Here is a 27,190-nt window from a genome sequence, read left to right on the forward strand (position 1 = left end):
CCCAAAACATAGATTTTCCTGCTCCTTGGATGCTGCCTGACCTGCTGTGCTCTTCCAGCACCACTCTCGACTCACCATTTGAAGCCCTACGTTTAGTTCTATGGATGTTACTTGAAAATGTTCTGCCTAGACCTCCATGCCTCTTCAATCCCACCTGGATGCATCACAGCATGATACAGCAGTTGCTCTTCCCAAGATCAAAACTACAGGGTGTCATAAACACAGTCCAGTCCATCATGTAAACCAGCCGTTTATCCATTGACTCCATCTATACTTCCTGCTTCATTGAGAAAGCCACCAACATAATCAAAGACTCTTCTCAACCCAGTTATACTCTCTTCCATCGGACAAAAAATATAAAAGTTTGAGTACACATCTGAACAGATTTAAGAACATCATTTTCCGTGCTTTTATCAGGCTCTTGAATGAACCTCTTTAATATTGATTATGATCTCTATCCTGCTCTCCCTCACTCTCTCCCTCACTCTCATCCCCCCCCCCCCTCTTTTCACTGTATTTCAGTACATGTCACAACAATCAATCAACTACTTCTCTAAAAATTCATTCATATCCTACTGCATAATGTTGACTTTTGTCAGATATCGCCTCTGTGATACATTTTGCCATTGTTCTGTATGAAGTTCCTTTTAGTAGCATTCTTCACTTTTGAGTCACAAATGCTGGGCTGTGAAATGTCGCAGGGACTAATTCAAAAAAGAGCAGGAAAGGTATCCCTGGTGTTGTGGCCAATCCCATTGACCTCTAATCAACATGGCCAAAAAAATAAAATGGTTCCTCATTAGAACATTGAGAAAGTTTGCTGTGCCCAATTTAGCTACATTATTCCCTGGAATATAGCAGTGACTATATATCCAGAAGTGTTCACTATCTGTAAAGTGCTTTGAGACATCTGATAGTCATGAAAAACACCATATAATAGCAACTGCTTTAGTCAATTGGCCAGGCAGCATCCGAGGAGCAGGAGAATTGACGTTTCGGGCATAAGCCTTTTTTCAGGAATCCTGAAAATTCCTGAAGAAGGGCTTATGCCCGAAACGTCGATTCTCCTGCTCCTCGGATGCTGCCTGGCCTGCTGTGTTTTTCCAGCATCACATTTTTCAACTCTGGTCTCCAGCATCTGCAGTCCTCACTTTCTCCTGCTTTAGTCCCTTTTAAAAGTTTCCAACATAATACAGAGTTCATAACTTGATTCAAATACTCGTGCAAGTTGATGTCACAGGTTGCTGATGGTTATTGATATATTCTGAAAATGTTTTGTCAATGTCTCAATAATCCTACCACATATTAGTTCTTCAGATACTATTCAAACTGCTACTTCTAAGTTTATAAGTTGGCTTCATTTTTCCATTTGTTAGTGCTGGGAGGCAACTTGTCTCTTAATATGTTAGTGATAGAAATGAAATTCTTCATGGGCGTCAAACTATTATACAGGAGGACCCCAGATCACGAACGGGATTCCGTTCCTGACCATGTTTTTAAGTAAATTTGTATACAAGTCAGAACACGATACAATGAAATACAAAATGTACATTTATAAGTGTAAGTGGACGGTCACGTTGGGCCTTTAAAATTAATAGGCATATAGGATGTCATTCGTAAGTGTGAACATTCATAAGTCAGACATTCGCCAACTGGGGACCCCTGTAATTCAAAAATGCCTATAGTAATTTAATCAGATTTTATTAGTAGAACTAAAGTGTCAACTTTCCCAAGGTTAGTCAATAAAAGTACATCTATTCTTTATTTGTTGTTAAGAATGTGAGGGGAGGATCAGTGGGATGCTCTTCGGAGGGTTGATGAGGATTCCATGGGCCAAATGGCCTGCTTCCACACTATAGGGATTCTATGATTGCTGTCCCTTGCCTACACTAATTGCCTTCATTTTTGCAGTTTAATGTGCTCTTTTACTTCACAAGTGAAGGTGTATTTAGTTTTCTTGTCAGTATTCCTTAATTTTAGTTCGTTCAGGATCTTTTGGTAAGATGTATTAATTTCTCTTAATGTTGCTGTCAAATCACACAGTGAGTAATCTTTGAAAAAGCTTCACATGCATTAGTTGAAGTTGCAATTGGAAACAAGTCTACTTTGAGAAACTGCTTTAATTGTTTTTTCCCCTAGTGCAAAGATTCTTGGTTTAAAGTTTAACTGAAGAATTTTGTATAGTTATTGTTTTGAAATAAAAAAGAAGCTTGTAATTATTAATAGCAAAACTTTGAAAGTTACCCTGCTTCCACATGAATTATTTATTTGTGTGATGCTAGTATTAAGGTTGTTCATAATACAGTAAAGTGAATAATAGCAAAGAATGGAATATGAACTTGATCAGAACATAAAAACCTCAAACTTGCAAGTTGCAGTGACAACAGAAAGCTTCATATTTTTTAGCAATTTAAAGATTTCTTTTGTATGACATTTCACTGAGAGACACATCATGTTTTGTCCAAATACCAATTTCATGAAACATTAACACAAGTATTCTTCTTTCAGGTTATTTTTCCCAAAACTTTTGGATCAGTGCTCCCAAGGTACGTGAGATTAATAACTAAGGCTGTGCACATTGCTGAAAATAATTTCCCTCTTGTTATTTCAAACTTCTGTTGCAACCACTACTGATGTAGGTAGCATTTTTTTATGATTGAAAAGGCAGGAAACTGGAGTTGAGGATAATCACATCTCATTGAATGGGTCAATTGCCAAACTTCTGCTCCTGCATCATATGATATTTTAATTTTGTCCATATAATGATTATATTTGGCACTCACCAATCCAATTTTCATTTTAACACATCAGTAATATCTTCTAACATCAACAATCTGAGCTTTAAGATTTTTTGTTACATTGATATAATTTTGCTGTTCATTTCCAGTTGTATTTTTCTTTCTAACCAATATTAGCTAACAGCACTTCGATAAAGTTTGTATTCTTCCTGGCATACTGATTTACTCATTTGTCTGTCAATCTGAGGGACCTTTTCTATTTTATTGTATGCTTTGATCATGGAAAGTTCTGTGGTCAATCTCAATCCTGTTCTTGCATGGTGCCTGAGTTCTGTTTCCAACAGAAATTACAAGAAGGAATTTGACTCTGAACTATTTATGGTATATGACAAGATTTAAATGTTATTGTTTTTCATCATGACATGATCCCAACAGAGACTTATACCTTTTAAAAATGAATATATACATCTAGTGGCCATAGTAAGTGGTAAAGGAATGTCGTGACTTAATGTTCCTCTAATTTCTCTGGATGCTGCATGGACCTCTGAGGTCAGTGGTCAGCAGTGGCTGGAGAAGCTTGTTTGCAAACCGATTGGTGTGCATGGACGCACAAAACAGCTGCACAGTCGAGAGGAAATAGTGGTTGCGATGAATTTGAAGCTTGAGAATTGTATTGTAATGTATAAACTAAAAGCAACTAAACATTGTTTCGATTTTGAGGCGCATCCTTTAGTATGATCCCAGCTGTTGTTATTATTGGACAAGTTGGATCCCAGACTGACATTCGGCTTGATAGATCAGGTTCTTTGGGACTGCAGATGCTGGAGATCAGAGTTGAAGAGTGCGGTGCTGGAAAAGCACAGCCGATCAGGCAACATCCGAGGAGCAGGCCATCGACATTTCAGGCATGAGGCTTCTGGGCCAAGGGGCCTTAGAGATAAATGGGAAAAATGGGAATTGGGGAGTCTCTGGGGAAGGTAGCTGGGAATGCAATAGGTAGATGATGGTAGAGGTGAAGGTGATAGGTCAGAGAGGAGTGTGGAGCAGACAGGTGGGAATGCAGATGGGCAGGCAGGACCATTCAAAAGACTGGGATAAGGTGAGGGGGTGAGGGAGTGGGGAGGGGAATGGGGGAACTGGTGAAATCCACATTGATCCCATGTGATTGGAAGGTCCCAAGGCGGAAGATGAGGCCATTTTCCTCCAGGCGTTGGGTGGTTATGGTTTGGAGGAGGCCCTGGACCTGCATGTCCTTGGCAAAGTAGGAGGGACGTATTAAAGTGTTCAGCCACAGGGCAGTAGCATTGGTTAGTACGGGTGTCCCAGAGATGTTCTCTGTAATAATCCGCAAGTTGGCATTCTGTCTCCCCAATGTAGAAGAGACCACATTGGGTGCAACAGATTCAGTAGATGTGGAAGTACAAGTGAATTTCTGTTGGGTGTGGAAGGATCTTTTGGGGCCTTGGACAGAGGTGAAGGGGGAGATGTGGGGGCAGGTTTTGCACTACTTGGGGTGGCAGGGGAAGGTGCCGGGACGGGACAGTGGGTTGGTGTTGGGCATGGACCTAACAAAGATGTCGCAGAGGGAATGCTGTCCAAAATAGAGATAGGGGTGTGGAGGGAAATATGTCTCTGGTGGTGAGGTCTGTTTGTAGGTGGTGGAAATGGCAAAGGATGATCCAATGTATCTGGAGTTTGGTGGGGTGGAAGATGAGGAAGGGGGTGGATGGTGCGGTTCTGTCCTTGTTGCAATTGGGCAAGGGGGTTCAAGGGTAGAGGTGTGGGAAGTGGAGGAGATTCACTGGAGGACATCGACCACGTGGGAGGGGAAATTGTGCTGTTTGAAGAAGGTGGCCATTTGGGCCGTTCTGTGATAGAATTGGTCCTCCTGGGAGCAGATGCAACAGAAGTGGAGGAATTAAAAATAAGGGATAGCATTTTTTAACAGGAGGCAGGGAGGGAGGAGTGGTGTAATCCAGGTAGCTGTGGGAATCAGTGGGTTTGTAGTGGATGTCCATGTTGAGTCCTTTACCGGAAATGAAGATGGAGAGGTCGAGGAAGGGGAGGGTGTTGTCTGAGATGGTCCAGGTAAACTTGAAGTCTGGGTGGAACGTGTTTTGTGAAGTTAATGAACTGTTCAACCTCCTTGTGGGAGCATGAGGTGGTGCCGATGCAGGCATTAATGTAGCAGAGAAAAAAAGATAGGGAATGGTGCATGTGTAGCTAAGGAAAAGATGGGGACTGCTGCCGGTGTAGCCCCAATCAAATGACAAATCCTCCTGTATGGTTTTTCTCAACTGTTCCTTCATTAGCGCATTCTATTCTCTTCGAACCAGTCGTGAGTGATTCCTGGCTCCCAGAAGCATGCTTCTCTTATTCTTTTCTATCTGGATAACATTTAATCACTGACCTGGGTCTGTGATGAGGGTCATCTTGGGAATGCCTCTCACTGACCACAGCTAGTGAATTTTCACATTTAAATCCTCAGTTTGCAAAATGAGCCTTGCACCTTCTTCCCAGTCAAGTAACCTGGACTTCCTTTAATATTTAACAACCAAGCCACCAATGTGTTTGACTGGAATTTAGGAACAGAAGTCAGCCATTCAGCATTCAGTCTGTTAAGCTTGCTAATTGAACACTTCAATGCCTTTTACCATAATTCCCATAATTTATGCTACTAATAATTATGCATTTATCAGTGTCTACTATAAAGTATACCCAAAGACTGAGCCTCCAAAGATTCACAATATTTTAAGTAAAAATATTTCTTGTCTCAGTCCTAAATAGCATCCTTTCCCCCCACCCCGCCTTACTTTAACTAGATATCCTAACCAGGGAGACATCTTATGTGCATTTACCCTGTATGGCTTGAAATATTTTGTAGGTTTCAATGAGACCGTCTCTCTTTCTTTAAAATTCCAGAGAATACAGATTTTGTTTTCCCAATTTTTCTTTGTAGAACAATCCTTGAAACAAGTCTGATGAACCTTTGTTGCACTTCGTCAATATTATTTGTGAGATAAAGTGTAATGGGGTTGGGCCATACCTGGAGTACTGTACCTATAAAATCAAATCAAATCAAGGCTTCAGTACTCAAAGGCAGGCATTCCATTAGCCTTCCCAGTAGCTTGCTACATCTGTATGTTAGCCTTCATTGACTTGTTGGCAAGAATACTCAAGTCCCTTTGTACATTTACAGTTTGCAACTTTCCCCATTTAAGAAGTAGTCTGAATATTTGTTCTTTTTAAAAGTGGATAATCTTTCAAATTTTCACATTAAATTCCCTCTGCCATGTTCTTCCTCAAATACTGATCATTGCAGAGCCCTATTAATCAGTCTGACAATGCAGGAATGGTCCACTTATTCCTACCCTTTGTTTTCAGTCTGTTGACCAATTCTTAATCCATACTAGTAGTTTACCATCTAAAGCATGTGCTTTAAATTTTGTAACCAACTACTATCAGGGGAGCTTATCAAAAGCGATCTGATAATCCAAATGTACAGCATACTCTTTTAATCAGTTTAGTTAGTTACAACCTTAAAAAACTTCAAATTTGTCAAACAAGCTTTCTGGTCACAAATCCTGGCTATGCCCAATCAGACTATGTCCAAGAGCCCATTGATCATGTCTGGCAGCATCTGTGAAGACAAAGCAGAATAAATGTTTCTCTCCAGTGACTCTGTTTTCTCTCCTCAGATGCTGTAAACCCTGCTGAGTTTCTCCAGCAAATTCTGTTTGTGCTTAGCATCCAATTTTTTGGGTTTTTTTTAATCTATGTATTATGCCTTTCAGCATGCTTCTAGCATTTTCCTTATTTCTAACATGTTCCCTGTTTTGTTTACCCTTGCTCCTTTTTGAAATAGGTGACATTTGAAAACTTCCAATCTGCAGGAACCATTTCAGAATCAATAAAAGTTTGGGCAATGATCACCAATGCGTCATGCGTCTACGCCATTTATCCACATTATAAATTATCTTCTTGTTTTCAATGATCCAAATTTTGTTTGAGCTAAATGTTCCCTTTGTTAAATATCTGCAAAAGCATTTATAGTCCATTTTTATTTTGCATTTATATGCTAGTGTTCCTTTCCTTTATCAATTTCTTGGTCCTCCTTTGCTGTATTCTAAAAGTTCCCAATCCTCATGCATTTATGACTTTCTGGCCATTTTAATAAGCTTTTCTGTTCGTCTTCTCCAGCTTTTAACATCCTTTGTCAGCCACACTTAGCTAACCTTAATTTAGATATTGTACCTTGAAGGAATGTTGCTTACAGTTGCTGTAAGCCACTTAAGAAATGGACAGTCTTTAAATAACTATTATGTAAAATCGTGCCTATTGATGTATTTTCCCAATCACTCATGTTTTCATAACTTCTCATTTAAAATTTAACACCCTTGCTTAACAATGAACTATCTCACTTAGTCATAATGTAAAATTCTATCATATTGTGTTCATTCAGCTGTACCTCTTTATAGCACAATTATTTATTATCCCTTTTTCATAATATTAGATCTAAAATAACCTGTTTTCTAGTTGGCTCTTCAACATGTTGCTCTGAAACTATCCCAGGATTCAGTCTGGTAAACCTTCACTGCACTCCGTCTGTTACAATATCATCCTTCCTCTTATGAGGAGACAAAAACTGTGCACGATATTCCCGGTATGGGCTTGACATTCCCTGTATAATTGCTGCAAAACATCACTGCTCCTGCACTCAAATCCTGTCACTATGAAGGTCAGCGTACTTTTTGCTTTCTTGACTGCTTGCATCATCTGCAAGTTTCCCACCAAACCACTCCCCATCCTGACATGTCACCATTCGTTTAATTTCACTGGATCAAAATCCTGGTGCTCCCTCCTTGAAGGCATTGTAGCTTTATCGACAGCACGTGGACTGTAGTGGTTCAAGTAGGCAGCACCTTTTCCAGGGCAAATAGGGATGGACGATAAATGCTGGCAAAGTCAGTGATGTGCGTATTTGCGAATTAATTAATTTTCCAAAACAAATGAGTTCAATATTTAATCTGATTTTTTCTTATGCTTTTCTGTAGGTTTGGTCAGTAATGTTGTTTTTACAAGCTTGACATCAGAGCAAAGACATCCACTCTTGATGCATCTACAGAAGTTAATTCGTGTAGCAAATCCCAACGTTGGATTCATTCTTGCAGAAAAGGGAGCAGTGACCAGGTACTCAATTGTTGCTCAATGAGTTTCTACATTAATTTAAGGGACACATATAGTGAATAATAATAAGTATTCCTTGTGGAGAATTGTATAAAAATATATTAAATAATCTAAGGTTAATTTCAAGCAAAACGGTCTTGCAACTTCCACATTAAAAGCCAGTTTGACATTCCTATCCATGACTAATTCAGAATCTACTTTCCATTCCCCCACACATACATTCTCTCCACCACTGACATCAATAGCAGCAGCAGCAGCAGAGTGTACTGTCTGTAAGATACACTGCAAAGAATTTACCAAAGTTCCTTCAACAGCATGTTTCACACCCATGATCACTACAATCTAAAATGACAAGGGCAGCAGATGTATGAAAACACCGACTTCACCTTCATGCTCCCCTCCAAGCCATTTACCACCCTGACATGGAAATGTGTTACTATTCCTTTAGTGTTGCTGAGGCACAATCCTGGAATTTCCTCCCTAATGGCATTGTGGGTCTCTATAATCCACCTACACCAACAACTGGGGATTCTGCTGGCCTCGCTAGTGCATCCAAATTCCACGAATGAATAATTTTTAAAAGTTTAGTTTATTCCACAGGGTGGGCTGAACTCAGTGTCAGCCTGGTGAGTTCATTGGCAGAGAGGCATTTAAACAAGCATGAATGTGAGGACCCCACTACCTTCCTACTTCTGCCCAGATAAATCCTTGGCAGGAACGTTCAAGCACAGAATTCTTTTTCTACTGCTAATCAGCCTCTTAAGATGGCAACTAATGCCAATGGTGTCAGAATGAGGTATGTCACATGGAGAACATAACGAGACAATACTGGCATGTTTGCCTCATGGCTTTCAGGGTGAGAGTTCTTTGCTCAAAAGCACTTGGTGCCTGATGAAACCTGGCATTGGGAAGTTGAAGTGGGAGGGGAGCTCTGCAGCTACAATCAATTTCCCTCCCCTTCCTGTCAATCCAAAACAAATGCCTCCTGCCATCTCTCATCTTAAGCCTCAGCTAGGTAGTGCACTATGAAGCAGGTACTATTTCTGATTAGATTACTTTACAGTGTGGAAACAGGCCCTTCGGCCCAACAAGTCCACACCGACCCGCCGAAGCGTAACCCACCCATACCCCTACATTTACTCCTTACCTAACACTGTGGGCAATTTAGCATGGCCAATTCACCTGACCTGCACATCTTTGGACTGTGGGAGGAAACCGGAGCACCCGGAGGAAACCCACGCAGACACGGGGAGAACGTGCAAACTCCACACAGTCAGTCGCCTGAGGCGGGAATTGAACCCGGGTCTCTGGCGCTGCGAGGCAGCAGTGCTAACCACTGTACCACCGTGCCGCCCTGAAAGCCATGAGGCTTGATTGGCCAGCATTTTTTGGAAGCGGTGACATCTTCCAGTGTCTGCAATTCCAAGGAAGGCTGTCTTCTGCCCAAAGGGCAAGTGATGCAGCAGACCTTCTCAAAAAGTAGTAATGGAAGACTCACATTGACTCTAGCTAGCCAGCAAAACCCTCCTTGCCTCTGCTAAATACTGTTTGAGGAGTAGTCATGAGCTGCTTTAGGTTTCTTGATATGTAAGTGAAATGGGTACAATATTAAGGAATCTGAAGGAGTGAATGGAATAATATGTCGTAAGGATTGCCTTTAACTTCTCCAGCTGTATAAAACTGGGTGCTGTACTGCATGAATTCAAAAATCTTTCAAGCAACTAATCTTCCTCATGAAATATATTTGATTTACTGTTTCTTGTTCTTTTTTCCAAAATATAGGAATGCTGATGTTGAAATGATTTTGTCTGAAACTAGTTTTTCAGAGCCTTCAATGTTGAGAGCACGTTATTTGATGTTTCCTAGCTGGTAAGCATAAAATAAAATTCTGTCCAGTTCAACGCATTATGGTTCTTGAGGTGCTAGCCTTTGTAGACGGTAGTGACAAGAAAGGCATTTTAATTGATGGAATAAAAATTTACTTCAAAAAAATTACTTAATTTTAGTCAGAAGAAATGTATTGCATTTTTGTTCTGTTTTATTTTTCAGGTGGAATGGCAAATTCAGATCAGGTTCAGTTTTCCCACAAATGACTCAGATCTGTATCAAATTCAACCGTCCACTTGAAAAGGCCCGATTTGTAACTAAGTGTAAAGGTAAGTTTACGTATTATAGTAAAATGTAAGTGCCATTCTCCTAGTACTGCTCAGTTCTAATCTGATAGAGTTTGAGACTAAATGTTGCAGTTGAATGAAACTATCAATATATTCTCTTTGGATAAGAAACAGCACTGGCCTGAATAGGTAATATTTTGATTTCATATCTGGAAGATGCATATCCCTGGTTAACTTCATGCACAAACAGCTGCTGTTGAGATTTTTGGCATTGACTTGGATGTTGCATTGGAAATGATAAATTCATAAATGGCATGTTTACTATGCTTGTACCTAAAATATTAGGAAACTGAACTCTTGAAATGTAAACTTTTTAAAAGATTCTTTAATATTTCTCTGGCGTCTTGTAAGTTGAGATTTTTTTTCCTCCTTCCCTTTCCATTCCATGTTCACCTACCTTTCAACAGACTGAAGAGCATTAGAGCCAAACTACCCCAATCCGATATCTCCAGGTCTAAATCTGCTTACTTGAGCTTTATTCAAAGTTGACCTTTTTTTAAAGTAATGCACCTAATTCCTTTTAGCTTTTCTAATCCAGTGTAGTTCCCCTTGCATAAACATGTTGCAACTGAAATTTCCCACGTGCTTTCAATCTTTTTCTATTATTCAGTTAAGGTATGCACTACATTTTGCAGAATACCTGATGCACTTGTTCATGAAGCTATTTACCAACCTGGCAATTTAGCAATAACCAGGGAGGTTAGCTCAGAGACTGAATGCATTTCACAAATTTAGGTATTTTAGGGGGAAAAATTGTTGGTATTTGGAAGGATAAGATTTAATGAGCTGAAGGGGCTTTCTTATTTAAATTCTGACTTTTTATGTGAAAGCTAATATATCCCTATAGAATGAACCTAAGTCATCCTGTTATGTTTGTTATCTAGCTTTGAAAATCGCGCTGAAGTCATTTCCTTTTGATGGAAATATATATCACGTACGAGCGCAACTGAAATTTTCAGGTATTTACACTTTGGGATATTTGTAAAATTCATTGTTGAACATGAATTTACATATATTACTCTCTGCTTGTTTCTAAACCTGCAAAAATGTCTATAATTTACTAAGTTGAAAAAGTGTATGTATGATACACTTTCAGAGCTATTTGGAACAGGATATCAAGCTTCTAAAACCAGTTCTGCATTTTGTCAAATCATTCATGATCTGTCACGTAACTCAATTGACTCAACTTTCTTCCATCCCTTATTGACTAAAATCCATATGCCTTGATCACCGAAAGTTCAATTGCTCCAGAAAACACATTTGTAGGGTCTTCAAAATATCCATTGCTAGCCTTCCTGATTTCATTGAGTTATTAAAGCAACAATTAAAAATATGCCCTCTTGTTCTAGATATTGAAGGAAGGCGATTGATTAGCTGCAGTGCGTTTTGCATCTGGTATGCATGCTGCCACTGCAACAGTGGTGGGGGGAGTAAAAGTCTAAGTTGGTGCAAAGTGTACTGATGAAGCAGTTAATGGTGTTCAGCCTCTTCAGTGAGGAACTATACTTCTCAAGCAAATGGAGAGTATTTCTTCACATTCCTGATTTTTGCCTTACTAATGGGAAGCAGCTTATGGAGTGTGTTATGACCAAGTTGGTATGGGAAAACTGTTTTTATTTCTTGTCCCATTCCTCCCTTAAGCACAACAAAGTTTGAATTTGAAGGGGAGGTGATTATTGCTGGTAACTTATATGGTCAGGTTTGAATAAAAAGGAACTAATTTATTCATAAAAAACTGAAGGAAAGACTTGTCTTTTTGACAAAGGAAATACATACACTGACACAAACCTAAAATCTGGGCAAGAGTGTTATCTTAAAAGTACTTTCACTGATTACACTTGCAGTTCAAAAATAAAAATTCGCACTTTGTCCTCATTTTGGTCTGTAGCCAAAATCAATTTACACATTAGGCAGTAATACCTGAGTGTCTGCCTGGATCAGCTATTGCTGGCTGACCTTTCTTTTCAGGAATCATACTAGCATGCATTTCAGATTATTTTTTAGGAATCCTCTATTTGTACTGGACTGTCAAATGTTGATGCAAAAACAGAGGAGGCCAAGGTTTGCTTGTGACAAATTATCTTCCTGATTGTGTTCAAATCTACATTTTATTGTAGTTAGATACTAGGTTATGGACATTTCTCTGAAGTGTGGTACTTATCCAAACACCTTGTGTTTTGCGAATGCAACATATCTATAGCTAGTTTTTTGTTTGAAAACTTCAAGTAAATATGGCTATTCTGTTATAAATTGGTATTTTGGGTAACATGATTTCACAACAGGATTGCAGACATATGTGATATGCTCCAACCATTCATCTAAGACTTTGGTCAGCATTTTAACTTGCTAAGGCAGGTTGATCTTTTTAGTTGTAGTTTTCCAATCTGAAAATGTTTTGTTATTAATTGGTCCTCCATGCATGCTTATATTATCCTCAATTAAATAAGCCCTAAATTTATGTTATGGCACTTTTGAGAGGTTCTATTGGATGAATGTTTTTGAAAATGTGAATATGTTATATCTACTGGTTCCCCAGAATTTATCCTATTTGCGATATTATCAAACATCATTTCCGTTGCATGACGTTAACTCTGATTTATCTCTATTCTTGTATACCTTATGGGCATTGTTGACATTTGTTGCCCATCCCTTGCTGCCTTTGAATGGTTTTGCTTTCTATGCCATTTCAGAGTGCAGTTGAGTTTTTTTTATATTAGCTCACTTAGAGTGGAATCAGGCCCTTCGGCCCAACGAGTCCACACCGACCCTCCGAAGAGCAACCCACCCAGACCCATTCCCCTACGTTTACCCCTTCACCCAACACTACAGGCAATTTAGCATGGCCAATTCACCTAACCTGCACATGTTTGGACTGTCGGAGTTGAGTTTGGAGTTACACATAAGCCAGATGAGGCAAGGACGGTAGACTTCCTTTTGCTGAAGAGCATTAGTCAACCAGATGGGATTTTACAACAAATGAAAATGCTGTCATGGTACCATTTAAGATGTGATTTTTTTTTTAGTTCCAGGTTTTATTGACTTCAGTTTTTACCACTGCCACTTTGAGATTCAAACTCATGTCCCGAGTCATTAGCCTGCGTCTAATTGCTACTGCAATACCACAACACCACTGCCTCCCAATTTTGCACATATAAGTGCCCTATTACCAAATGATTTTTTTTTCCAGGATTCTTCTTACTAAAATATCAGGTTATGGTTCCCTGCATTCTTATGAATAGTGGCATTATGTTTTAAACATAGAAACATTGAAAATTGGAGCAGGATTAGGCCACTTGGCTCTTCAAGCCTGCTCTGCCGTTTTAGTATGATTGTGACTGCTCATCCACTTCAGTATTTTTCTCTGTTTACTCCCCATTCCCTTTGATCATTTAGCCCTAAGAAATATACCTATCTCCTAATTTGGCACCAGCTCAATCACATTTCCTCCTTTCAGAACTGGTTAAAGTAGTAGAGAGCTTTGATCAAACATTAGGTCAGCAGCAGATGCAGAGAACTACAGGGACAAGTAATATGAATCATTGGAAAATGTGGTTCCTCCACAATTGAAGAGAACAGAGACACTCAGGAGAACTTGGATGAGTAACAAATGGAGTTTCACTCATTTACTATTATTAAATCAAATTTTCTTTTCACAGTAGGGGCAGTCACTGCATTTGTTGGAATACCAATAAAATTTTACAGAGGAAAACAAATTTCTGCTGTTAGAACTTTATGATCTTATCGAATATGGGTGTCCTGGTAAGGGTTGAGACAGGGGAATGAGGTTAAAAGGTGGTGAGATAGTAACCTATTTCCATTGGAATGGAGCATCCAATTAAATGAGTTGGTTAATTATTGGCATACAGGGGTAAGCAGGTAAAACTACAAAATGCAGACAGACAAATTCAACAACTTCATGCATGAGTCCCTCAGGATTCAATGAGCAAAGAAAATTACAGCACAGGAGGCAGGCACTTCAGCCTTCCAAGCCTGCGCCGATCCACATTCTTTGTCTACACAAACTGTCACCTATCTTCCAAGGATCTGTATCCCTCTGTTCCCTGGCCATTCATATGTCAGTCTAGATATATGTTAAATGGCCTAATTTCTGCCCTATGTCTTATGGTCTTTGGTGTTAAGGTTTTATTTCAAATAGAGGAACCTCGATTATCCAAAGAACACAGCCAGGGAATATTTCATTCGGTTGATCGAATTTCTGATCATCAAAAAATCGATAACATAGTTTTACCAAGCATTGGGACCTTGCAGTCTTGCTAGATAATCCGATATTTGGATAATTAAATGCCGGTTGATGAAGGTTCCTCTGTAAATCTGTTGGACTATAACATGGTATCATGTGACTTCTGACTTTGTTCACTCCAGTCCAACACCAAAGCATCCACAATATAAGTTGCAGACCTTAAAAGATTTGCTATTCTCCCTGTGTAATCTGTCTGGCTTCAAGATAGTAGAGTGTGAAGTTTTGGAAGAAGTGTGTGTATTTCACATTTGAGAAACTGAAGGCTTTTGCATTTTTCTCAATTCGAATGGGTTACCATATGTACTAGTTAAGAGCATGAAGATGGGGTAGTTCTTGGCTCCACATATAGCTAACCCAGGGAGGAGGGAGGTATGATGCATTGGAGTAGCAGATAATCCAGATAAGAGGTCTGAGGCTGCAACTGTGACAGTGATAACTTGTGACATCAGTCATGCAGCACTAATCCTGGAATGGTAACCCTCTGGCATATGCCGGTATTGAGATTGAAGAAGCATGTAGGTGGATTAGCCATGCTAAGTTATTTGCAGTGTCCAGGCATCTGCAGGTTAGGTGGATTAGCCGTGGTAAATGCTGCATTACAGGGATAGGGTAGGGGCTGTGTCTGGATGGAATGCTATTTGGAAGTTCAATGCAGGATTGATGGGCTGACTGGCCTGTTTCCGCACCATAAAGATTCAATGGGAGAAAAGAATTCACTTTATTATGAATAACTGCAGCATTTTACATATGTGAAGGGCAAGTGATTTAATTGCCTTGTGTGCTTCCTTTTAAAATACCATTGATCATGATAGTTCTTATGAGTTTATCCAGTCTATGCACATTTCTTAAACAATCCAAAGGACACCTGATATTTCCTAGAAGTGTCTTGGGACCATAGTCAAAAGGGTACCCTACTTCTCCAGAACTGCACTTTATCCTGTGGATTGCCCCCATGAGCCAAGGATATGCAAGTTACACCCCACCGTCTGTCCGTAAAAATGGTAAATGTTGAGATCTGGGTGGGACTAATGGATTCCTGACTCGGGTGCCATTTTGACAAAACTGGAGGATGCAGACAATTCAGGTCTAATTTTTTTTTAAAAATTAGCATCAAGCGATTGAATGCCGAGACGTTCCTGTAAGTCCTCTTAACAGTTTTTCATTATATCCTTGCAGTTTGCCATTGAACTTGAAGCCTGGAAGTAATTTGGATGCCCAGTGCCTTGTCGGCATTGTTGCAGTATGCAACAAATACAGAAGAAAGATAATCAATCTGTTGACAGATACTTTTTCTATATGATGATTTTCTGTAACATATAGGTCACATTCTTTTTGAAAGCTTTTAGAATGCTTTGGTCATATTTTAGAATCATTATTTGTGAATGATTATCTTCCTTTTTAACTCTGCCTTACAGATTCTGAGAAAAAATTTGAAATTTATCACAACACCCAGATTAATACGTTCAGCATGGTCTCCTTACAAGATAGCCCTTCACCACCTCCTTTACAAGGTGATGGAAAGACCAATGGGCGCAAGCTTGACAGCTTTGTTGTATTCATCGGTTGCATGCTGAAAGAAGAGACTATGAAAGATTGGTTGCGACAGTGTGCAAGCCAGGTAGAGTTTTAGAATGAAAACCTGATAAATATATCTCCAATTCTTGTGAATGTATCTTTTTAACACTTACTTATAATAGTTATTACTGTATTGTGAACATCTAAGTTTAGAGCAAATGTGCTTGTCCAATCAAGCCCATTCTGCTATTCAGTCTGATCATCGTGGATCTGATTGTGGCTTCAGCTTCAAATTCCTGCCTACTCCTGATATCCTTTTAATTCTATCGTTAGTCAATAATCTATCTACTATCTATCTAAAAAAAAAAAATCTCTATCTCTTGGAAAATGAGTTGCATTGATTCATGACCTCTGAAAGAAAAGCTTTCTCCACATCTCTTTTTTTTTTTTTAAACACTGGAACACCCTTATTTTTGCACTGAGTGCCATTGTTCCAGTCTCACCCGTATGCAGAAACATCCTTACAGCATTTTTCAGCTGCCCCAGGTTTATGCCATTTTGCACCTGTGCTATATTGGATAAAATGTTTTATTAAATCATTTTTTAACTGGAATGCTGTGAATATTTTACCATTGTCAATCTTGTTTTCTAGAAACTCCAGAAGAAACCTCTCAAGACACTTGACACCCTCACCAAACAAGAAATAAAAAATGTCCATGTAAGTACTCTATCAATTGATTTTACAGCTTGTGTTTCATTGTACAGAAGTAAAATTAGAATGTAATGAAGCCAGAGCCAGTTGAATATGATATTGCTTTACTTGAAAGAAATAATTGAGGCAGCTAACTGGCAGACCATACTTGGATGATTTGTATGGGAGAAAGGTGTTGAGTGAATATGACTTACTACTGAATTACTGAAATTTGTGATCTGTTGAATACTGTGACTAACTAAAACTTCCCTTTATCTTGTAGGATCTTCCAGTTCAAAAAGAGGCCATTTGGCCAGGCCTGTGTGGCTTTTTGATTTTTACTTATGAAACCTCCTTGACTATAATCATTGACAACAATGCAACTGCAGCCTGCACTCTTGAGGTTTCCATCTCTCAGTCAGACTTCACTAATAGTCATCAGCATTAACATAAATCACAATTGGCTACCAGGACAGAAGTGCGTCAATCATCAGGCACTTTGACAGCTTCCCAGACACCACAGTACAAATGTCCAGATTTTAGCACTGAAGTGCAGTGTTAACATTCAAGATAATGCCTGTTTAAGTCATGGAAGATGGCCATTCCCTGCCAGAACAAATCTGCAGACAAAATGGCTGGGAGAGGAAAGAAATCAATAGAAAACCAGGCACTCTAGATGCTGGACATCTTAAAGAAAAACAGATTGCTAGAGAAACTCAGCAGGTCTGGCAGTTCTGAAGAACGGTCACTGAACCCAAAATGTTGACTCTGGTTTCACTCCACAGACGCAGAGAAAAATGAATGTTGGGGTGGGATTTGAGCCCATACCTCTATAGAGGAGTCAGAATTTTCCAGGCTTAAGCAAGGAATCACACTCCTTAAGCTTGGCCCTCAGACCATTTGGTTATCCTGACAGTTTCATTATGTTACACCCCAGTATTGAACTGGGGAGCTTTGTGTGTGAGGCAAAAGTTGTCACCACTTCAGTAGAGAAACTATGTGCCACAAAGTCCAATTTAGTCCACTCCCATTTTTCCTCCCTTTCTTTGGAGTCTAATTGCACAGGACTTCTGCTACTATGATTACTATTTTCCTAAGTCACCAAATCTTTTCCACAGACTTTGAAAATGTATTCCCCATGTTAAAGGCTGTCTGTAATGTTTCAATTTCAACAATTCTTTCACCATCTCTATGAAGAGTTGAGTGTGTGTAGATTGAAAATCACAATATTTAACGTCAGCGATATCAAACGTATTTTGTGAAGGGTACTTTCGTTTCATTCTTGGTCTTTAACCCTACAGATCAAACGACATTTGGAGTTACCTCCACCTGGATGGTTTTACAATGGGAATCAGTTTGTTAACTTCTTCGGTGAAAAGAGTGACTATCACCCTCGTATCCTTTCAAGTTTGTGCTTTAAAATTAGTAATTGTCTTGGGGTTGATATAGCAGAATGCTTGCTTAAGCCATTTTAGAGAATAGTTAAGAAGGTAGTCTGGCTGTGGAATTGCACGTAGGCCAGATGAGGCAAGGACAGCAGATTTCCTTCCCTAAAGAATAGTAGTGAGCCAGTTTTTTTTTTAATGACAATCAAACTGGTTTCAAGGTGGTCATGAGATTTTTAGTTGCAAATTTTTATTGAATTCAAATTCTGCCACTTGCTGCAGTGGGGCTTGAAGATAGGAGAGAGAGGATGGTGGTGGACTGTTGCTTTTTGGACTGAAGTCCTGTGACTAGTGGTGTGCCACAAGGTTCGATGCTAGGTCCGTTGCTTTTTGTCATTTGTACAAATGACTTTAATGTGAATATATGAGATCTGGTTAGTAAGTTCGCAGATGACACCAAAATTGGTGGTGTATTGGACAATGAAGATGGTTATCTTTGACAATGATAGAACTTTGATCAGATGAGCCAGTGGGCCAAGGAGTGGCAGGTGAAGTTTAATTTAGGTAAATGTGAGGTGCTGTATTTTAGAAGGGCAAATCAGGGCAGGAATTATACACTTAAAGATAGGATCCTGGGAGTGTTGCTGAACATAGAGACCATGGAGTGCAGGTTCATAGTTTCTTGAAGGTGGAGCCTCAGGTTGACAGGATAATGAAGAAAGCATTTGGTACACTTGCCTCTATTAGTCAGTGCATTGAGTATAGGAGTTGGGATGTCATGCTGCGGCTTTACACGACATTGGTTCAGCTACTTTTGGAATACTGTGTTCAATTCTGATCTCCCTGCTGCAGGAACGATGTTGCGAAACTTGAAAGGGTGCAATGAAGGGTTACAAAGATGTGACTGGGATTGAAGGGCTTGAGCTATTGGGAGAGGCTGATTAGGCTGGGGCTATTTTCCTTGGTGTGTTGGAGGCTGAGGGGTGACATTATAGAGGTTTACAAAATCATGAGGGGTATGAACAGAGTGAATAATCAAGGTCTTTTTCCCAAGATAGTGAAGTCCAAATCTAGAGGGCATAGGTTTAGGGTGAGAGGGGAAAGATTTAAAAGGGAACTAAGGGGCTACCTTTTCACACAGGGTGTTGCACGTATGGAATGAACTGCCAGATGAGCTGGTGGAGGCTGGTATAATTATATCATTTTAAAAGATACCTGAAAGGCTATATAAATAGGGAGAGTTTAGAGAGATATGGGCCAAATGGGACGAGAATAATTTAAGCTATTTGGTTGGCGTGGACAAATTGGACCAAAGGATTTGTTTCCATGGAACAATTCCATGATCTATAACTTGAACTAGAACCTCAGAGCAATACCTGAGTTTCTGGATTAAAAGTCCAGCCATAATATGATTAGGCTTCATTTCCCCTCAAACTGGGACACGTCCTTCATCCCTTCAATGGTGTTATAAGCATATTTACTGAAACTGGACTGTAGCAATTCAAGAAAGCGGTTCACTGACTTCTCAAGTGCAGCTAGATGGGAAATAAATGCTGGCCCACCCAGCATTGTCTATATCCTGTGAGAGACTTTTAAAAGTATCGTTTTGGTTTGACTTTACAAAATGGGGACTTCTAACTTTTTTGTAAATAATTAATCATTTAAAATTTTGGGGGGAGCTTTATGATTTAGGATCTCCTCGTTTCTGGGATTATTTCAACTCCGTTTTCAGTGTATTTGGAGCCATTGAGCACAAAGGAGATAGGTAAATGGGATTTAATAAGAATTAGAACATGGGCAGCAGAGTTTTAAATGACCCAGGTTTGAAAGGTAACTGGAGGACAGCTGGTCAGTGGTATGCTTGACTAGTCAAGTTCAGGGGTGATACAGACATGGATATGGGTTTCATTAGCAAGGTGGATTCAGTTCATGTCACAGAGGCAGAAGTAGGTGGCTTAGTGACTAAAATGATAGAAACTCCTTTCGGAATCATAAACAACCAATAATAAAAGTGGCTTCCTGTGGACCCCAAATGGAAAAATAACTGAACTGGCAGTGAGAAGCTGTGTTCTGAGAATACACACCTATTCTATTTTTTTTTGTTTCCTTCATATCAGCTGTCTAATAGAACAGAAGTATATACAGAAGATAACCGTTGCTTATTTCTTGTCAGTAAAATTAATTGTTAAATAATTGGGTAGTGGAATACATTACTATTTGTCAATCTATTCAGGAAAGTGACATTTAACTAATAGATAAACTTGTACTAAAATAGGGTATTCGATTCTCTTGTCTTTGTGAGTTCACTTCATTGTTTTTAAGTTAGTTAATGGCAACTGTTTAAAATTTAGGTTTTTTGAGTAAGTGTATTTTTGGCTTACAAAGGTGCCAGTGATGGCTCAGCTGGTAGCATAGTTTCCCGTTTCTAGATTCAGGTCCTGCACAAGAGCTGACCTTCTGTTGTACTGGTGCATGAGCACTGCACTAGAGAAGTTGTCATATTGCCAGCAACATTTAACCACCTTGGTTGGGTGTTTTGAAAAAAAAAAGTCTTGCAGTACAATTTTGAAGCAAAATGTGGAAGTTATCCACAGTGTCCTGGCTAGTGATTATCGTTGCAAAACAAATGAAATGTTTATTATCTTATTGTTGTTTGTTGAGTATACATTGCTGCATTTTCTACATTATAACAATGACTATGCTTCAAGAAATACATTTATAGTCAGTAGAGCACTGAGATATCTGGTATATGTCAAAATATTAAATGCATGTCATTCTCTCTCTCCCTGTGCTAGTTTGTCTCCCACTGCCAGTCCAGCTTGCTTGCTCACTCCTTCCACACATGCCCACCTTGCTTGTTCCATGTAAACGTGCCTCACTCGCTTGCTCTCAGTCTCTCCCCTGCACACACGTTCGCTCGCCCCCTCCCTCCTTGCATGTGCACATTTCTTTCCACCCTCCCCTTGCATATCACCCATGTGTCTCTAGCTCACTCTGTGTCTTTATTGTATTAGCAGGTGTAAATGATGAATTGCAATTAAACTTTTCATAGCTGGAAATAATTGAAATCCATGGACAAACAGTTTTAATTGCAATGCCGATTGTAGGAAGATCATATGACAAATGATTGACTTTCCTTAAATCTCTAAAATCAGTAATGGACACGTTCATAGAAGAATATCTATCAGAAGTCAACAAAGAGATTGAGAAATACAACCGTGAAATTGAAAAACAAGAGTGTGTAGATCTGTTTGAGCCATAATTCTGATGACCACCTAAGTCCCATGATCTGACATGCTTTGAATTAGATTGGGATAACAGATTACAGATAATGAACAAATGCCTGAAATGGATTAGAACTGGTAACAATGCAGAACTTGCAAAATAAAAATCAAGTACCAAACATGTAAGAATTTACTAATAGTTAACTATATTCAATTCAGATGGAATTGTAATCATTTCTCACTGTTGACATAGTTATTCCTAATCATGGGCGTTAGAACAGTAGTTACACAAAATATTTTATTTGTTTACTGAGTCTACTTCAATGCAATTCCCAGCTCGTGTTTATTAACTGGACAATTTGTAACATGGAAAATCTCCAAGCTTGACACTTTATAAATCTTCTAAGATCCTGAAGTAGTTGCGTCCTGTTCCAGATGTATTGGAAGTAAGTGTATTTGCTATTTGTGAAAGGACACATTTGTGACTTGTTGAAATGTTAAGCAAATATACCTGCACAAGTTCACTACAGAGGATAACCTTGTCAGAATGAAAGCAAAATTCTGCTGGAAATTTGAAATCTACACTGCTGGAGAAACTGAGCAAGTCTGGCAACATCTATGGAGAGAGAAACCGTGTTTAATATTTCAAGTTTGGTATGTCTCTTCTTGAGTTCTGAAGAAGTCATATTGGGTTTTTTATCTCTGCCAATAGCTGTTGACAAACTAGCTGAGTTCCTCCAGCACTTTGTGTTTGTTAAATTATGATAGAACTTGTTACAAATCAACATGCAAGAAGATTTTTAGTTTTATAAGCAGCTCATTCTACCAAACCAGTGACAGTCTAGATTTATCATTTTCTTTTGTGCAGCAAGATTTCAATCTGCATGTAAGCCCTAAAGTTTATATATTTTTAATTGTTTCACAATTAGAATAATGATTTGCTGCTTCATTTTGTTATGCTATCGAATTCGTCTATGCAATCTTGTTTAAAGACCCTTTACTATAAATTTGATCTGTACCAGCATTAGCGAAGTTATGTGGGTGCATAGTTGTGGTGTCTGACTGGATGAATGTGTAACAATTGCTGGTGTATGTGTAGATTAATTTCTCGTACTAAATGTAAATCCTACACCACAAATAACATGTTTGTACATTAACATAATTACCCATAAAGAAGGTATATTGACATAGACTGTTAAGTTTGTGTGAATTTGAAAAGTTGGTCACACCAAGATATAGTATTTATGCATGAATGTGCTTCCTTAATTTCTCCTACCTCTCCCACCCCATCAGCATGTTCAGTCCATCATCAACTATGGATGAACATTATTTGATCTTTGCAGGGAATGATTGCCAGATTTTCAGTGCTGGATAGGAACCCACTTATTCTTTTGAATATGCAGCCTTTTCCTTTGTTCATTACTCCAAACTGTCTTTAACTAATGAGATTTCTGCAGTTAGAAAAGTAGGAGCCATCTGTAATTTTCTTAGTGGTATCTTTTCAATAAGTGATTTTCTTTATTTATGTAATGCTAGGTTAACCTGCAAAGCAGTGGAAGTAACGCTTTTGAATCTTCTGTATACGGAAAAAGAAATCTGTATTAGAAACTTTGGAGCAAATGTGTTACTGAACATTTGGATTGGTGGAATAACAGTATTTGCCAAGTAAACTGAAGCATTTGCTCTTCTGATTTCTTTGTGTAAACAAATATTGGTGATAGTATAGAGAATCAAACTTATAGCCTCTGTAGTGGAATACTGTGTTCAGGTAAATTTGTTTACTGGTTCTAAATTTTCACTACTTATGGAACATTGTGAAGAACAACTTTATTTTGCTGCACTTTGAACTTTAAGGCCTGTCTAAGTGAGTTTGACAGTTTGTGTATTGCCTTGGTTCCTACAGTTTGGGCATTCCTAAAAATAAGACCTGGGTCTTCACTAAACAAACTTTCTAGCACCGGTGTGCAAAACACCTGATAATACACTTGAGTACGAAAGCTACTCAGCAGCTAAATAATGTTAACCAGATTGTTTAGTGTACTTTTTCCTACAACAATGTTTTATTCATCAAGGACTTGGCTCAACTGTACTGTTCTACATTTTGATTATAACTATACAAGAAGACAGACCTTTGGTTTTGTATCCCAAGTCAAACAGCTGTCTTTTATTATGAGAAAGTAATATGATAAATATAAATGGTTTTCTTTAAGAAAGCAGTGCCAGCTCTGTGAAGTAGAAAACACAGTGCTGAGATATTACTCAGCGTATTTAGTTAAATGTACTTCCATTTTAAGATAATGCAAGGCCTAAGAATTGTAAAGATGAAAACTCATCTGTTTGGGTACCAAGTTTTCTTTTATTCTGTAAAATTAGCCACACAAGGAATAAGTAACTTTATACTCCATTTGGATATATAAAAGGAAAGGTAGGGTTTCCAGAATTCAGTGTGCACCTGCTTTTGCAAGTTGTTCTTGGATTCTTCTACCACTTAGCTATGCATGTAACTCGCCTTTATGCATGAAAAATGATGTATGGTACAGAAGGGTAAATTAACCAGTAGATGCATTCAAGGGGAACAGCTTTTGGTAAGTTGACATGCTGCCATTTACTTTTACATACCAGTGGTGTGTATGTAAAATGCTCAGACTGGGCCACCAGTCATCAAATACCATTGATTTTCTTCCAGTGTGAAGACTTTTAAGCATCACTTTATCACATTGATGAAAAAACAGGGGGTTGATATAACCAAACTAATATGCTCCTTAAATATCTTGTTGACCCAAGAATATGCAATTTGAGTGTTTCATAAATGTCAAAGTTGTGATTTGAGGTGTGCAACGAGTAACTTGATTCCAAAATTCATAACCTTAAATTTGTAATTGACTCGCTTTAATCTAGAACATGATTTTCATATACTAGATCAAAATTGCTAGAAAATTTTCCTTCATGTCTTAAGTTGCAGTGTGACATAGTTCACTCAATAGTGGTCAAATTCTAATGTGGGTGAAAATTTCATTTCAGTTACAAAATTTGTATTCCACTTATGTGATCAGTATTAAATTTTGGCTGATGAGATGGTTGCATTACTGATCGCCAATACTTGCAGTCAACACCTCAGGTACTTTTCATGTTTTGCTGTAGTCATGGTTTGGTGATTAGGAAAACATTTACCTATATCACTAGATATAGATGGAGCAGTGTAATTGAATTTAAATGGAAAACTAAGTTGAAGGGACACTTTTTGACAACTTTATAAATCTAATGAGTAAATGGCAGTTAGACACGTTTAGCTGACAAAGCAAATAATATCTGTAATAGAAAAGTAGAAAACTATAGAAATGCTTTGGAGCCTTCCCCTCAAAGTAGTTTTTAAGCAGCTATGCTGTGTGATAACTTGGTAGGTCTGAGTGTTTGTTTACCAGTATAACCTCACAACTAATGTTAAGACTCTAGGACAGCAAATAAATAGTGTTTGTGTGTCCCAACATAGATTTGTGATGGACGACATGAACTGTTTTACAATAAGTTGTTTATAATCTGAGATAGAAACAACAGTGCCTAAACATTATATCAGCTTTGTAATGTTTTATAACTGAAGCTGTATTTAAACTCCACAGTGAGCTGGTCTACAGCTAGCTGCTGATCCTTTATTTGGGGGTTAACTTTAAATTAAGTTGTTATACTGCACTGTAATAAAGTCTCTTTCAAAGATATCATGCTGTAAAGAGAAGCTAAACTTGTGCCCTGCAATCATAGAAGCATGTGGCTACTTTATATTCAGCTACAAAGAAAATTGTCCTGTCGTATTACAGGGCTTTGCAAATGTCGTCCATCATAATCTATGATTAAGTTAAGCTAATTTAATATTAGTAAGATGAAGTTCGTTTTGGCTACATTAAAATGTTAGTTTAACATCAGTAACTTCTGTGATTATAGAGCCAGGAATATGCTTAATATAGATGTGGCCAGCCATTGTATTTGTATTGCACATCAAAAATAATCGATTCACTGTGAAATTGATCTAGTGTGGCATCCAGATGGCCTTAGCCCTTTCGCCAGTTAATCCTCTGCCATTGGATCCTCAAAAATTCTGTCAGTCTTATTGATGTTAGTTTGGGCTGTACTGATTTTGACAGGTATTTTGCTGCTCTATTACCCTGGATTAAATGAAAATAAAATGTTAGAGAATATTATACAGTCATAATTTCATACACTGCTAGAAGTACAAGTTATTTAATTGTAAGCTATACAACTGGTGACTCATTAATTCACTAGTTACAAAAGAATCTGGAATATAACTTCTGGCTTTTGGGAAAAGCAACAAGTTGTGTATGTTTCATCAGATCAAATAGCAGTATATGGTATAGTTACATTTGCAAGTTCAACTCAGAATATGCGAAACCCTTATTTTGAATTTATTTGTATGATTGCCTTCATGCCAAAATGTCAGCAGGTGCTTGGTACAAATCATAGTGATGGCTTATTTAAAATCCCATTTAGGTTTATTTAAGAACTTGAAGGACTTTGTTTTTTGATGTTTTAGGGAAAATTAATAGAAAATAAATTGTGTTGATTTAGAATCTTTGATGGAATACAATGGTTTTACAAAGCACAATAATAATTAAAATTTTTGGCCTACACATCTTTTGGGTAACAATTCTACAGTGGTTTATAAGTGATTATTTGGTGTTTCTGCCATTTAACTGGATCAGGACCTACAAGTTTAAAAGTAACTGTACTGAAGTGATTCTTCAGGTAAATGGTAAGGCAGTCACATTAAGATGCTTTGGGTTTCTAAAGGCCTTCTGTTAATGTTGATCTTTTGAGCCCTGTTAAGAATGGTGTTGGTGAAAGGGGTTTGGTATCAAACTAACAGGAGTATTGCAAAACTGAAATCTGAATGCTAGGCAGTTGTTTTGATGTTAAACTATTAGCTGGCCTTTACAAAGTATGCTTGCATCATTATTGTTGGGAGAGTGTTTTGTGCTGGTCGCTGAAGTTATGGATCGTACATTCTTTGAAAAGGAACACAGCAGCTTGAATTAGCTTACATTCCCTGGTCTACTTGACTCAAGGGTTAATTTAAGTTCTAGTTTGTGTTCCCATTTGGAATTCTAATAGTATTTGCACATAGAGTTCAGTTAACGAATTGGTATTGGAAAAAGGGAACAATTTTATTTGTTTGATAACAATGACTTTACTGTGATTTGCTACAACGTATGATGTAATTTTAAACATCAGGTCATTAGCAAAATAATTTACCTCATAAATTGAAGCTATAACATAAATTTTTAGACAATTACTTGCTGAATTTTTTCAAGCAAAATTCTTCAGATTAATGAAGAGTGAATTCAGGAATTTATTTGTTTGGCTTGAAAGCGTGCCAAATTTGTCGTTTTGATACTAACTTTAACCACTTTAGCTTGTGTTTTGGAAGGGGGAGAATATCTATAAATTAAAACGTTTGAATTGTATTTGCACAAAACTACTGTAACTTCAGTTAAACTGGTTTTGCGAGTGACTGAAGCTTTTTTGCATATCTTGTATTTATTACACTGCAAATGATATAATTAATCCAACAAAGTGTATAGAATAATTATTAGTTTTACTGTTTATTTTTGTATTTGTTGGCACATTTTTACCTGTAGTTGTGATGTTTTGCAATTTTTACATAAGTAATTTTCAGCAATTGCGTTTAAACTTCAATAAAGTTTATATGTTTCACCAATGAAAGTGGCTGTCTTTAATTCAACATCATTAGTTCTGGATTCTGAAATAAAATATCCCTTTCTTTTAAATTGCAAGGAAGATTTTGAACCTTATAGAAAAGACATTGGTTGATTGATCATTGCTGTCCACAAGAGTTTTTATGTCCTACTTAATCTTACCACATTGGTATATACTTTTTCTAGAGCATCAAGATTGCAAACTTTCAGTTGAAAAGAAGAAACTTAAATAAAACAAGGAGGTGGCATTTGAATTTGAAAACAAGGGCCTGGTCAATTTACTGTAATA

General features: G+C 38.1%; 1 protein-coding gene across 4 annotated transcripts in view; it reads left to right on the forward strand.

The window, feature by feature from the left end:
* dnaaf9 (dynein axonemal assembly factor 9) overlaps positions 1 to 26,908 on the forward strand; it is a 217,442-nt gene extending 190,534 nt beyond the window's left edge. For all 4 annotated transcript variants that reach the window (XM_087991656.1, XM_087991651.1, XM_043696328.2 and 1 more), the window contains 9 exons: positions 2,509 to 2,546; positions 7,793 to 7,928; positions 9,708 to 9,794; positions 9,975 to 10,081; positions 10,984 to 11,058; positions 15,776 to 15,978; positions 16,528 to 16,593; positions 17,868 to 17,961; positions 21,107 to 26,908. In XM_087991656.1, coding sequence (XP_087847782.1) covers positions 2,509 to 2,546; positions 7,793 to 7,928; positions 9,708 to 9,794; positions 9,975 to 10,081; positions 10,984 to 11,058; positions 15,776 to 15,978; positions 16,528 to 16,593; positions 17,868 to 17,961; positions 21,107 to 21,213 — 913 coding nt within the window. In that variant the 3' untranslated portion in view covers positions 21,214 to 26,908. The remainder of the gene's footprint in view (positions 1 to 2,508; positions 2,547 to 7,792; positions 7,929 to 9,707; positions 9,795 to 9,974; positions 10,082 to 10,983; positions 11,059 to 15,775; positions 15,979 to 16,527; positions 16,594 to 17,867; positions 17,962 to 21,106) is intronic.
* Positions 26,909 to 27,190: the final 282 nt, after the last annotated feature.

The sequence above is a fragment of the Chiloscyllium plagiosum genome, unplaced genomic scaffold (assembly GCF_037043375.1).
Source record: "Chiloscyllium plagiosum isolate Xiang-an unplaced genomic scaffold, Cpla_swu_hap1 HiC_scaffold_1, whole genome shotgun sequence".
Taxonomy (NCBI): Eukaryota; Metazoa; Chordata; class Chondrichthyes; order Orectolobiformes; family Hemiscylliidae; genus Chiloscyllium; species Chiloscyllium plagiosum.